Source organism: Stigmatopora argus, chromosome 16 (genome assembly GCF_051989625.1).
Source record: "Stigmatopora argus isolate UIUO_Sarg chromosome 16, RoL_Sarg_1.0, whole genome shotgun sequence".
Lineage (NCBI taxonomy): Eukaryota > Metazoa > Chordata > Actinopteri > Syngnathiformes > Syngnathidae > Stigmatopora > Stigmatopora argus.
The window spans coordinates 6489585-6502741 of record NC_135402.1 but is presented as its reverse complement, the minus strand read 5'-3'; the positions used below and the strand labels follow the sequence as shown (position 1 = coordinate 6502741).

At 40.8% G+C, this 13157-nt stretch overlaps 3 protein-coding genes across 3 annotated transcripts; 2 read left to right on the top strand and 1 right to left on the bottom strand.

The window, feature by feature from the left end:
- Positions 1-1847: 1847 nt before the first annotated feature.
- LOC144091379 (uncharacterized) lies at positions 1848-3616 on the top strand. The gene is made up of 4 exons (XM_077623664.1): positions 1848-1889; positions 1962-2014; positions 2088-2285; positions 2415-3616. The coding sequence occupies exons 3-4, from the start codon at positions 2131-2133 to the stop codon at positions 2851-2853; spliced, it is 594 nt and encodes a 197-aa protein (XP_077479790.1). The 5' UTR covers positions 1848-1889; positions 1962-2014; positions 2088-2130; the 3' UTR covers positions 2854-3616.
- Positions 3617-4367: 751 nt separating this feature from the next.
- On the bottom strand, positions 4368-6635 carry htr1ab (5-hydroxytryptamine (serotonin) receptor 1A b). Its single transcript, XM_077623663.1, has one exon. It carries the CDS (start codon positions 6568-6570, stop codon positions 5320-5322), a length of 1251 nt encoding a protein of 416 aa, XP_077479789.1. The 5' UTR covers positions 6571-6635; the 3' UTR covers positions 4368-5319.
- Positions 6636-7879: 1244 nt separating this feature from the next.
- Positions 7880-11279, top strand: LOC144090915 (regulator of G-protein signaling 7-binding protein B-like). The gene is made up of 6 exons (XM_077622828.1): positions 7880-8287; positions 8470-8642; positions 9581-9711; positions 10188-10326; positions 10455-10525; positions 10705-11279. The coding sequence occupies exons 1-6, from the start codon at positions 8165-8167 to the stop codon at positions 10794-10796; spliced, it is 729 nt and encodes a 242-aa protein (XP_077478954.1). The 5' UTR covers positions 7880-8164; the 3' UTR covers positions 10797-11279.
- The last annotated feature ends 1878 nt before the right edge of the window (positions 11280-13157 follow it).

The window sequence follows — 13157 nt, the reverse complement described above, 5'->3', positions numbered from 1 at the left end:
TGACTGAGAAAACAAGTCTGTTTTTGTTTTTTGACACGGAACTGGGTGTGCATTGAGAGTAGTATCTATTCGCATGGCAGCAAAGGTCCAAAAATGGTCACTGAGTTTGCACTAAGGATGAATATGGACAACCAAGTTACTGCGGGGCCACCCCAGCTACTGGTCATCATCTGATGACCTTGTGCTGTCTGCTGTGGAAAGTGGACCTGACAGCATAAGGCCTAAGGCAGGAGACGAGGGAGTGCACATCGCCAACCAGCAAATACATTTGACAGAGGTGGCAGATTTTCTGTTATCTGGGTGACAACAACTGGAAGGCTTCACGCATCATTGAAACAATTAGTGATCTGTAATCAGTCTGAGATGGTAATGCAAATTTGGAAAATGAGTTAAGGATTATACTAAAACTACAGCAAGTGTCAGCCCATTTTTTAAAGATGAGATCGGTGAATAATTAGCTTCAACAAAACCACCCTACCGGGTGTCAGAATCAGAAGCAAAAATAATTGTATCGGTGCAACAGTCATTTTGTCAGCATCCTTGTTTTCACCATCATCTTAACTAGTAATATGTGTTGCATGGTTATGGGCAGTTGTGAGTGTGATTGACCTTCATGAATATTGTGACAGACAAAAATAACTGTTTCAATCAACAGTGCAAAGCATCAGGAAACCGTAAAAAGGGTCATTGACAACAGCTAATGAATGTTCAGGATTGCATCATGAAGTACTCTTAAGTAAATGAAACCATCAAGTAGATTCTCTTTGCTAAAGCCAGCAAGAGTGAGAGTTTTATCAAGAAAATCCTGCAATAGCATCTCGAGATGTGACTTCTGCTTCATTTTAGGGAGCTTTTATTTTTGGGGCGCAATGTACACCAAATGGTTTTTAGTTTGTGTAAGTGGGATTGTTATTGTTATATTCTCTTTCTCAACTATTGATTTAGGTGCTTTGGTGGTGGAAATTATTGAAGATAATGGAAGACGTGGTCATTAATTCATTTTTTAAATATGGCTAAATTGGATTTTCAGAATTCAAATTACACTCCTTTCTTTTGTTTTCAGTGGCCTTTGGTTCTGGCATTGTAACCATGTTCCATTCTCTGCCGGGTTGTCTGGGTGGGTCATCTTTCCCCTCAACCACAATTGGACTTGTGATAACAGATCTTTTAATATTATACTCTCTTGCGATATCAAGGGATTGCGAGGGTACCAGGCAGGGATATTGAGTGCGAGCTAGGAGTTACTCCCTTTTGGCTTGGCCTGAAATCAAAACTTATTAGAGCGATAAGTGACAGCTGGACTTGCATTGAAGCGAGGCTTTTTGTGCTAGTGTGTCATTTTATTTGTTCCCTGAATAGTGGCTAAATCAGATAGCAGCAAACCTTTCACAGCGGCTGCCATCTGTCTGCATCTGTTGACCTACACCAGAATGGGCGCAGTTACTCTGAGCTGAGGTTTACTTCCCTTTTGAAAGAACTCGTCTTTTGTTCGGTCTTTGGTCCAGTTAAAGGAAACCCATGAAAGCTGGACTAAGTGTTTTATCTTTGCGTCAGGCATGCCATCCCCTGACCTAAATTCCTTTAGAAATGTTTTTTTTTTTTTTAATTTATCTTACCACATTGATGACATTTTCTTCCGGTTTTGATGGGTTTCTCTACAGCATTTAGACGCACACTCATCTCCTAAGAGGTCTTTGGGAAAAGAAGACATCCTTGACTCGCTTCCTGTAACCATGGTGATAGGAAGTCATCACAGGGTTCTGTAAGGGAAGTAGACAGTTTCCTGTTGTTTTTACGAGCTTCCCCTCAATTGTACATGCCTGGAATCCCGCATTCAGTACTGGAAAGCTGTACAGCCGCATAGCTGGTGTTTTCTCGTTATTTTCAAGGTAAAGTAAATTGTATTTTGTGTATTTTTTCCAATTACAGACTATCATTCATTTGTAACGTTTATTTTTCAGGTCAGTTCAAGCTTGCGGTTGCTTGCAAAATGTTTGGTCTGGTAGTAATACAGGTACAGCCATGATTGCCAAAACAATTTCTGGCAAGATCTCGCCTCATCCTTAGACAGCTGTACTGAACTGCAGCCAGCAGGGTGAAATCCAAACCGGCGGTAAATCCAAACAAGAGATGGAGACAGGCCAGGCCCCTCGGGCCTGCAGTTCATCTGAAGCATCTGGGAAATCCTGCTGGAGTTTGGAGGTCAGAGTGGTGATGATTCTGGTGATTGCAGCTGGAGTTGTCATCCTCTTCCTTCTGTACAGACTCTTACAAACACGTCACAGGTTTGTATGAAATATTGTTGTATAGACAATTTAGGTTTAACCTTTTTGTCCAGTTTGTGTTGCTTTTCTGCGATTTGTGAGTGTACACAAGTGGTTGTACCACCAGTACTATACTATTGAGTTCCACAGGCTTAAAATGGCGAGTGCAAGACATGCTCTGGAGTACTACAGCTTCTACCACACAGCAACCTACACATTCAAACATCCATTGTCTTTTGAGAAGCTGAAGAATGGCAGCGTTCCACGCACAGTTGCACCTGTCTCAACTGTTGCCTTGGCAACACCTGTAGTCACTGCCCCACTGCCACCCCTCCCAGTAGCCCTTTCAGCCTCAATGCCACTCCCATCAGCACCTGTCCATCCCTCAGTACCTTCACTCCAGATGACGCCTCCTTTCTTGGCTCCTACTGCGGCCGTGGACCACACAGTTGCAGCTAGCCCGCACCTGTCATGGGGCGCCTGCTCTGACGTCGATGTATACTCTCGTATCGGAACTTACCGGCCTTCCAGGCTCTCGAGCCTCTCTACCAATTCAAAGGTCATTCTTTTCGAACATTCATCTCTCTGAACTGATTATCTGTTTCATTTAGCAGGATTGGTGGATGTCATAATTACATTATAATATTGTTCCCACCCAATTTTAATGTGTTCATCTTCTTCTGCATTTCCTTTTCTGTCAACCTCCACCAAAAGTGGAGGCGTACAAATTGACAATCAAATGTATGTGATAAATACATAGAAATATTGTAATTTTTCACACAGGCAAATAGTAACTGTCTTTTTTTATTTCAAAAGATTAGTTAGGAGTAAGTTGCTCAAAAAGATCGACACCCAGGAAATCAGCTTGTGGCCAATCCAAGCTGGTTCTCGGCAAATATGACTCCACTACAAAACATAATTCAACATTTTAATTGCAATATGGCTGGAAAGTATTATACTAATCACAACATCACTCAGCTGCAAACCAGAAATTAAGGGAAAAAATCACATATGGATGGATTATAAAAAGAAAACAACTTCATCTAAAGTATATTTAAAACAATGAAGAGCAATTTGGTAGCTCTTGATTTAGCATTCCAATGATGTACAAGCTTATTTACTCTCTATACCAAAGTCTAGATTGGGGTGGCCAAGTCCGGTCCTCGAGAGTTTGTACCTAATTTAATTATCATTACATCAATGGTAATATCATTTCTAGTCTTTTCATCTAATAGTCGAACTATATCCAATTTTGCCGGTGAACAATCATTTGACTATTTCAATGAAACAAACTTAATAATTTGGTTATTTTACCTCTAACCTTGTTTAAAATAAAAGAATCCATCCACAAACTCATCTCAATACTTCCACCTTGTTTGGGTGCAGTATGTTCGTGATAGTCTGTGACATAATTGCTATGACAGCGGAGTGCCCAGAGTGTCTCTGCAGGGGAAATTTGATTGAACAATGAGCCTATTCTATGCTCTCCACCTTCTTCAATAAGCACAAATTCTTGCACTTGGAAGCAACATTCTGCTTCGGTTACATTCAGCTGTCCATTTCCTCTCACATATCTTATCTCGGGTAAATGGAAAATGTAACGCTTGTGATGAGATGTTGGACCAGACTCATCGCCAGCCAATCTTCTTTGAAATATCATATTCACTACCTGTGAATTTGAATTAAACCAAAATTTACTAATGTAAAAGTACCATAAAAAAGCCATTAAATTTTCATTGGAAATGAACACATATTTATATAATATCTATTTATATTTAGTAAAGCTGGATGATTTTTCACAGCACTGAAAGGGAATTACTGAGCAAGACACAATCGATTGATTGGTCAAAAGATAATTATCCCCTGGCACATAAAATTGATGGGTCAAGCAGTATTGAAAATAAATAAATAAATAAAGCAATTTTGGGAATTGTTACGACACCAAATTACTTGAGTAATTTATTTGAAATAGAAGGAAAAAATATCCAGCATTGGTTTGAGAAGAGTTTATTGACAGTTGATTCCTTTCTTTACAGTTTTGGCATACTTCTCTCCGTGTATAGCAAATCCCTCCAAAAATAACAGTAGAGAAGAAAATGGGAAATAATACACTTGTCCATTGTGCGTGATAGTTGCCAGCTGTGGGCCACTCAAATACACCTCTGTATTTTTGTATCGCACCATGCCTTTGATCAGGTAATTGCCCCCTCGACTGCGGAGTTTGCATCTCCCATTTGTTGCTATAGCAACCACCTCTCAACCATCCATTTGGGTGCACCCTCCACTGCCTTTCAAGTTAGACTTATATTGTTTGTCATGAGACCAAGAGTGACAGGGGGAAAGGGCATGCGGACGCATCCTGATCCCGAAGGCAAACATATTTTTGTTGACGGGGGATGTCTGTGACAAAACCAAAAAGATACGAGGCCTTGTTTTTACAATTTTTCATGCAGACGTAATATGACCCCACTTCTGGTGCATGAGACCTGATGTCATTGTCAATCAGTTTCCTTGATTTTTTCTACAATAACATATTTGAATTGTCAATTTGTGATTCAGATATTAATGTTGTGCATTGTTTTTTTCTTTCAGTGTTATTTAAAATATATAAGCTATAGAAACAGCAATCTGAATTGCAATATATTCTGATGTAAACAACCTCAATGTATATTTGTTATTGTTGTTGTCTTAATACTATAAGAAATATTGCTAAACACAAACTGAGTTTCTTTGTTTAAATTTTGGGTGCAATTTCTTTTAATACCCATATTATTCTGAAATCAGTCATTTCAAATATCATACTAAATAAGCGCAATAGACATAGTTTTGCATGGTTTGTCTATATATACTAAGTTAAGTTGCATCATTGAAAGTGAAAGCCTGTCTTATTATATTTCAGATCGAGATTTGCACCAGAATTTCAACTATATGAACGTACCTCTCTTAATATTAAAAACAATTTGGATGATGACATGTAGAATCGAAGACAGTGTTTTTTAAGGATTAAGCATGGTATCAGCTCATCTGATGTCAGGGTGGCACCGTGAAAAGAGATTTAGGGTCTGCAGAAATGACACTTGATGATCTTCTTAAAAGCCCCCTGAAAGTCTTTGTTGAAGTAAGCATAAATGATGGGATTGAGCAGTGAGTTGGAGTAGCCCAGCCAGTTGATCACGTCCTCCAGCCAGCGTGGCATGTAACACGACTCCTGGCAAAAGGGCATGACGAGGGCGACGATAAAAAAGGGCAGCCAGCAGAGGATGAACGTGCCCATGATGATGCCCAGCGTCTTCACCGTTTTGCGCTCCCGAGCCAGGGCGATCTTCCTTTTGGCCTCGGTGGCCTTTTCGTGCCGGCTCTCGAACAAGGGTGCCGCGCTCGGGGTGTTGGGGAGCGGAAGGTTACCTCTGAGACTGCTGTGAACCTCGATGATCTCTAGGGATTCTCCATCTTCGGCGTGTTTCACCGCGCCGTTGACGCACGGCACCGGGCGCGGCTCCACGCTTCGTTTCCAGCTTTTGCTCTGCGCCTCCCTGGGTGTCTTTTTGTGGAAGATCGCGGGGGATATCGCCGAGCACGAGTCGGCCACTTTCTTTTTTTCACTTTTACGCACGGTCCTTCGAATGCGGAATCGAGCCGCTTTAAATATCCGCCCGTACAGCACTAACATGAGCATGAGCGGGATGTAGAAAGCCCCAAAAGTGGAATAAATAGTGTACCAGAGGTCTTGACGGATCTTACACTGCATGGGATTCTTTCTGTCTTCTTCCACGTTGTTCGGCTGGGAGCGCATGATCAACATAGGCGGCACTGAAATGGAGAAGCCCACCAGCCAGGTGACGCCGATCATAATCGCCGCTCTCCGAGGGGTCCTCTTATTCAGGTAGTCAATGGGTTCGGTAATGGCCCAGAATCGATCCAGCGCGATGGCGCACAGGTGCAATATAGACGAGGTGCAGCACAAAACATCCAAAGAGATGAAGATCTCGCATGGAATCTGTCCCAGAGTCCACCGGTTTAAAACCTGGTATAGCGCCGCCATGGGCAGAACCAGCACCGACACCATCAAGTCGGTAACGGCGAGGGAACCGATCAAATAGTTGGCAACGTTCTGCAAGGAGCGCTCCAGGGCGATGGCCGCAACCACGCACGCGTTCCCAAAAATTGCGCACAGAATGAGCGCAACTAGGAGGAAGGAGGTGAACACCTGGTAACTCAATCTCACTTCTTCTTCTTCTTCTTTGGTGCTTTTGTTCAAAGGGGGGTCAGATGGAGACAAGACGGTTGTGTTGTTTGCGTTCTCCATCCCGCTTTAACTGTATTTCGAGTTGGCAAAGAGCGCACTGTCCCACCTTGGAGAGTACATAGCGGAATAATCAACCGGTTGAGGCTCGCGGTTTAGAGAGAAAGGGGCTTATTTATACCAGTGCGTCACTCTGTGTGAGCGTGTAGGGAGGAAGCCTCTACCAGCGGTTTAGAGCTGCTTGCTTCTGTGAATATGGTCAAAATTAATTACTGTCACTGCCCTATACGTATAATGCCATAACACTGCCAGATGCATATCAATAAGGAATGTTCTCACACTTTTACTTCAGTCTTAACACTGCAAAGTCTGATCTTACAATTTGTTACTTGCACTAAAACACCATACATACCTCCTCACCTACTGCTAACCACTTTAGTCCCCTTTTTTTGCTCACTTCATTTTTATTGTATATAAATCTTTTTATGGCTACTTTTTAAAATATGTACACTATATGGTGAAGCTTTAAGTCTCATTGTACTTCAATTCAAAATATTTCAAATATATTATACCCACACTACAAAGTTGCCCATGTTTAATGAATTGGCACGAAAAATAATGTGTTTATCTAATAGGTATGTACATTTTACATGAAAGAACGTGGGTATGACAGTCCCCAATCCATTGTCAATTATGACATTATTATTATTGCATTCGGCCACCTGATGGTGCAGTGGTTCTTCTGCCTGACATTGGTGTGGGCAGTCTGGCTTCGATTGTCTGTGCCAGTGTGTGGTTTTCTGTCTCTCTGTGTGCCCTACGACTGACTGGCGACCAGTCCAGGGTGTAATCTGCCTTTCGCTCGAAGACAGTTGGGTTAGGCTCTAGCAACCCCCGCAACCCTTTCGAGGATGGGCGGTATGGAAGATGAATAAATGAATAATTAAATAAGCCTGGTTTTAAATTATAAAGCCCATAATACAAATATAGTATGTAACATTCTTCCTATATTTTAGGAAGGAACATGAAGTCAATGCAAATGATTTGTACACCCACACAATCATTTAGCGGACTGGGTCCGGTCCCTATTCTTTAGTTTGAAAACCAATGCTAAAAATGTACTATGTATCTCTAAATTACCTGTCCTGGTTTTCAAGCAAATTTCATGTAAATTGGAATGCAGCTCTGCGATTGTCTGGCCACCGACACAGGTTTTCCCTGGGATAGGCTCTAGCACCCCCACGACGCTTGTGAGGATAAGCAGTTCAGAAAGTGAATGAATCAAACACAGCGCCTACATGACTTCAAATACAGCTCTCCTTTGCATTTATGTATAGCATGTTAAGGGTTAACTCTCAGCCAGGAGGGAGGGTGACGACTTGTTTCCATCCTCACACGTGAGCGTGCGGCGGAAGACATCGGAGCCTCCCCCTCGGCCTTCACAAGCGGCTGAAGGTGACTCTCCTCTCGGCTGGGGGATGCAGATGGAGCTGCTGGCGGTCCTTCCGCCCTGCTACGCTTTCCTCAACTGGGGAACATCTGTTCGCCTCAGCCCTGTCTCCAGACGTTGACTAGGCATTTCTGCCGTATTTTTTTTCTGTGCTCTGCTGAGAGGAGACAGCAATCCTCCAGAAGAAGACGGCCGCTCTCTGCATGCATGAGTTCTGCACCGTGCGGGCGGAAAAAGCGCCCCAGATCTGCAGGCAGCGTCTTGCCCATCACGAGAGTGGTGCAGACGGACGCGGAGCATCAGGAGAGCGCCGTGGACGGCAGCAGAATGGTAAGATTTTTTTTCTTTGTTGTTTTTTTTCCCTTCACATGAAGATGTGAGCTGGAGCGCATTACACTGCATGCAGGTGTATCGCAGTGGCAAGGTTTAAAATTTCCATGCACGCTAACATCAGTCTTATCTTTGTCGGTATATGCTCGAAAAACAGGAAACCAACATTTTTTTTAATTCAGACTGTGCAGGAATTCAACACCCTGGTGGCACTCTACCGGGAACAGGTCATTTCTGTGGGTGAGATGTCAGCCGACTGCCCATCTCTACGGGCTCAGATGCACTACACGCGGGCCAAAGGATGTTCCGTGGCCCGGGCTGCACACCAAGACCTCGCCCTCATTGCTGTTTCTGGGTAAGCAGGGATCCCATAAGACCCAAAGAGAATGTGTGTTACTTATCATAAAATACGCAAGGTGGAAAAGACTCACTTCACGCCGTTTGCATGAACAAAGACGAGATGACCTCAATGACACATTTTTGGGTTTGAATGAGTGACTAGTATATCAGAAGCCAGTTTGAAATTGGAGTATATTGAGTGGACTATATTGCATTATTGTCATTGTACAAGTACGACCAAATGTCTGTCCGGTCAGGCTGCCTGCCGACTGGCCATTGGAGGCACTCTGGAAATATACACTGTATTTATTCTGTCACATATAGAAGAGAAAGCAATTGCATGTCCTACAAATATAAGGTTTAAATTAAGATTTACATACAGTTTTAAAAATGCACTAGGTTTCACACTGGCTATGCAACCTTAAGTATTTTTCAGATTTTGCTCACAGAGGAGCAGGAGTTAATCCTTTTATTTCAAGATTTTTTTTTCATCAACTAGTCAATCACAGAACTTATCAGAGAAACAATCATTTACATTTGTTTTTGAATTTGGCAAATGGGACAGCTAAATGATCATGATGGTGCTGTGAGGATGTGTTTTTGCTGTGGACATGAAAATCATGCACTTTTGCACTTTTAGCACAGGTTTCGGGAAAAGATAGCTCGCTTAAGCCACCTAACATATAACACCATACAGCAATCGGAACTGGACTTCACGGCCAATCGAAAGTCAGCCACTATAAAGAAATCTTCAGTTTTATTGATTTTTATCCAGTCATTCCCTATTGTCTCTCCTGGGTAATTATTTGTCACCAAATCAATACTCTACACTCATACATCATATTTCTTTGCCCAGGGGACGGATTAAAAATGTGCAGTGATGTTATTATTAATTTAAGAGCTAACATTTTATCTGTTCTTCAGTTTTATCGACTGTGTGCCCTCCCACTACAGACCAGAGGACGGAGAGATCCACCCGGAGATATGTCGACTTTTCATCCAGCTGCAGTGTTGCCTGGAGATGTTCATCACAGAGATGCTGAAGTCCATGTGCCTGCTGGGGGTGCTGCAGTTTCACAGAAAAAGTACAGTCAATAGAAATCAAGGCAATACAGTCTAGGCAAATAATGTCATAAATAATACAAACCAGATTTTTCCCCAGTTTGTTATTTACTAGTAAACACATTAATTGTCGGACCAATTTCATTTTCTGCAGGATAAATTCAGAGTATGAAAAAAAAATGTTATAATTGTTTCTTGTTCTGGAATGATGACGCTGACGGTTATCAGACATAGTACTGCTCATGTCTTGCTTGGCCTGACAACAAAATCAAAGTCACCACATCTCTGTACGTTTTTATAATGTGACACCTGAGGGCAGCAAAGTTCTGTTGGACACATTTACAGTTATGTTTGACATGTTTGTTTAGTATGTTCATTTTATGAAGTGATCTGGCTTTGTTAATGACAAGGTAAACCATAATATGAGGATTTTATTTTATTTTAAATTTTTATTTTTTACACCTTCAAATAATATCATTCTCCATTCGTGTTTTTTGAGGAACTGACTCTGAGCCTAAGATGGACTTCAGAGTGGATGAAAGTTCTGACGTTCCAATTCTGGAGGACCGTTCCTCCTCACCCATTGACTATCCTCATGATCCCTGGCTGGTGGGAGTCCATATTGAAAATATAGAAAGGTAATCTATAATACATGTTTTTCAGGGTGTCTTTTATGTCATTTTACAATATTCCTGTCTAAGAATAAAATTTAAAAGAAAACGAATGGGGCACAAATCTGGATCGCCATGTGTCTTTTCATTGGCAGAGATATGCAGGAGATGAGAAATCTGCTCAGCAAACTCAGGGACACAATGCCTTTGCCACTGAAAAATCAAGGTGTGTAACAGTTGTGAAACATGATCATTGCAAATGTGTCTGCCATCTATCAGCCTCTAACAAGTCAGTTCGAATCTACTCATCCTACAAAATAATAATAATGTTAAGAGTACCAAAGGCACTCATTTTCTTCATTTTATCTATGGAACTGCCACTAACCCAAGTCATGTTTGCCATAGACGACAGCAGTTTGCTAAACCTGACCCCACATCCGCTGGTCCGACAAAGGAAGAGACGTTTCCCTGGACTCTGTTGCATGGTGTCTGGTTAACATTTCAAAATTGATTCATCCTGTACTGTATATCAACACTTTTGATTGTTATTTTGTCCCAAAACACTGTACACTGTAGTTCCTGATCAGCAGGTATTCTGTCAGCATTAATGATAGGTGCCTCTTTTGCTCCACAGCTGTAGTACAGTAGTATTTAGCTTCCATTAACCTTTGGGGCTTTAGTTTTTTTTCCAGGAGGCTAAAAGGTTTTTATTTTTGCAACGGAACTCAACATATAAATGGATTATATTGTATATATTTGGCCTATGCACAATCATTCTAGTTTTCTGTCTTCTTTTCCCACTGTGCTTGTGTCCTGTCAAAATGTATGTCACAATACACAATGTCCCAGATATGGATGTCTCACAGCAGATGCACACTATGGACAAAAAAGCGTATCGGTGTTATATTGATAAATGGTTCTGATTAAATGTTTCATTTTTAAAAGTATGAATGGAAATTATACCTAATATTTGAAATATCCTTATTTGTAGCCGTTGTCCATGTTTGATTTCACCCTTGCAACATCAATGCATGTATTGTTTGCTTTGTCTATCTGGTGCTTTACACATGTCTCAAAAATTTATCAGCATAACATTTCATTTCAATAATCAACACTTTTACCCAGTCAATTAATGGTAAAACATTAAATGATCCAGTAAAAAGGAATAAACACATTTCGTTAACTACCAGTTAAAACAAAATGTCCGGGCACTGACCTTCTACCTCTACAAACAATGACCGTTAATAAAGTCTTCATTCATTGATAAAGATTTAATTCTCTATTCATAGAGTTCTAATATGCATGCTTGAATTCATTATCGCTCCCTCTAAGGAACACTAGTAGATCTTGCAATTGTTTTCATAAATACAGCATGGCAAAATATGTTATTTCTTTAAAAAGGGTCACCCATGCATACACTGGAAAAATTCAATTCCAACGAATAATGATCACTCTTAACACCAGTCTGTTATACTAAAGTCATTTCCACACTGAATGTAAATGCAATGTGTTTTATGGTCATTGGTAACATTTGTGTTTATGTGGAAACTTTGTTTTCGAAGTGATAAACACTGTATTTCAATTTTTAATCCCAGCATGTGTTGTGCAGTTAGTGTCTATCTATGTAGACAAGCAACAGCTATGTATGTACAGCTTAATTTTATAATGTGAATAAAGTTTTCTATCCATTCAGAAAGACATTTATTTTCTTTACCTATTTTATGTGTAACTGATTCGATTCACTGATTTAAGTTTCCACAAATGGTTAATAAATTCACATGAAAGCGCTGCAAGATTGTGCAAATCTGGGAGGACACATTTTCTTTGGCAAAATAAGAAAGTCTCAAAATTTAACACAACACATCTGGAGCGCAACTTGCAGATGGGAAACTCAACTTGTGTGTTATTTCTGTCATTTAAAAGGGCAATGGGTTCATGTTCTGAATTTTGTTCTCAAAAATGTTTTTTTTATGTCTTTTATGGATGTTTAGATAGAATGTGTTCCAAAAAACTCCGGGTAGATTTCCAGAGGGAGGTTTTGCACCTTGTAAATAACAGTCAGGACAAATCTTTCTGTTTCAGCTGTACTTGCAGTGCAGACAACATCTTTCACACAGCAGTTCTTAGTTAATACGGGAACGAACGTTTTGTATGGTGAGTCATTATTTGTAGTCATATTCATAACATCTTTGTGTTGTGTATCACAATGATGCTTAATATGAAAACATTAGTTTTAAAGAATTCGTACACTTAGTAGATGTTTTTTGGAGTTGTTGGGCCCCTTGGCGTCGTTGTGGAGCCACTGTGAAGAGAAGTTGTAGAAGGTGTGACAACCTAGCTCCCTTGAGAGGAGGCCGACCCTGCATGGGTCCTGATAGTGACAAAGAGCCATGTCACATCTCCTTATCTAAACAGTAGGCAAAGTTAAATATGTGCAAATAGTCATCTTTTCCTGCTACAATGAAAATTGTTGTTTTGCAATAGTGATTTTACCAACAGTATTATTTTATTTTATTTTTTTGTTTCTCTTTACTCAGTCAATAAACCTGTGAAAATGATAATGACTTTTATACTGGAAAGAGTGAAGAGCTTCCTCCTGGTTTGCAGGGTTGTAGAAGGCCAAAGCCCGGGTAGCTCTTATTTCTCAAAACCTCATCGGTGTCAAATTGTCTCCTATACTTTATGACCCCATTTCATCTGTTTACTACCAGAGACCGTCTTAAAAACTGACGGCAACTGATGCACAAGGCCCCATTTGTTTGCGGTATTCCCTGCCAGCATGAAATAGGAAACTCTAGACAAAGTGACATTCATGCTAATCATTATACAAGCTATGATTACATGGTGATAACATTTGG

Excerpts from the sequence above, each read along its gene's own strand:
- LOC144091379 (XM_077623664.1), top strand. The coding sequence starts at position 2,131 with ATGGAGACAGGCCAGGCCCCTCGGGCCTGCAGTTCATCTGAAGCATCT. Across the intron at positions 2,286-2,414 it reads CTCTTACAAACACGTCACAG|GCTTAAAATGGCGAGTGCAA; the intron begins GTTTGTATGAAA and ends TGAGTTCCACAG.
- htr1ab (XM_077623663.1), bottom strand. The coding sequence starts at position 6,570 with ATGGAGAACGCAAACAACACAACCGTCTTGTCTCCATCTGACCCCCCT.
- LOC144090915 (XM_077622828.1), top strand. The coding sequence starts at position 8,165 with ATGAGTTCTGCACCGTGCGGGCGGAAAAAGCGCCCCAGATCTGCAGGC. Across the intron at positions 8,643-9,580 it reads GCCCTCATTGCTGTTTCTGG|ACCAGAGGACGGAGAGATCC; the intron begins GTAAGCAGGGAT and ends CTCCCACTACAG. Across the intron at positions 10,327-10,454 it reads CATATTGAAAATATAGAAAG|AGATATGCAGGAGATGAGAA; the intron begins GTAATCTATAAT and ends TTTCATTGGCAG.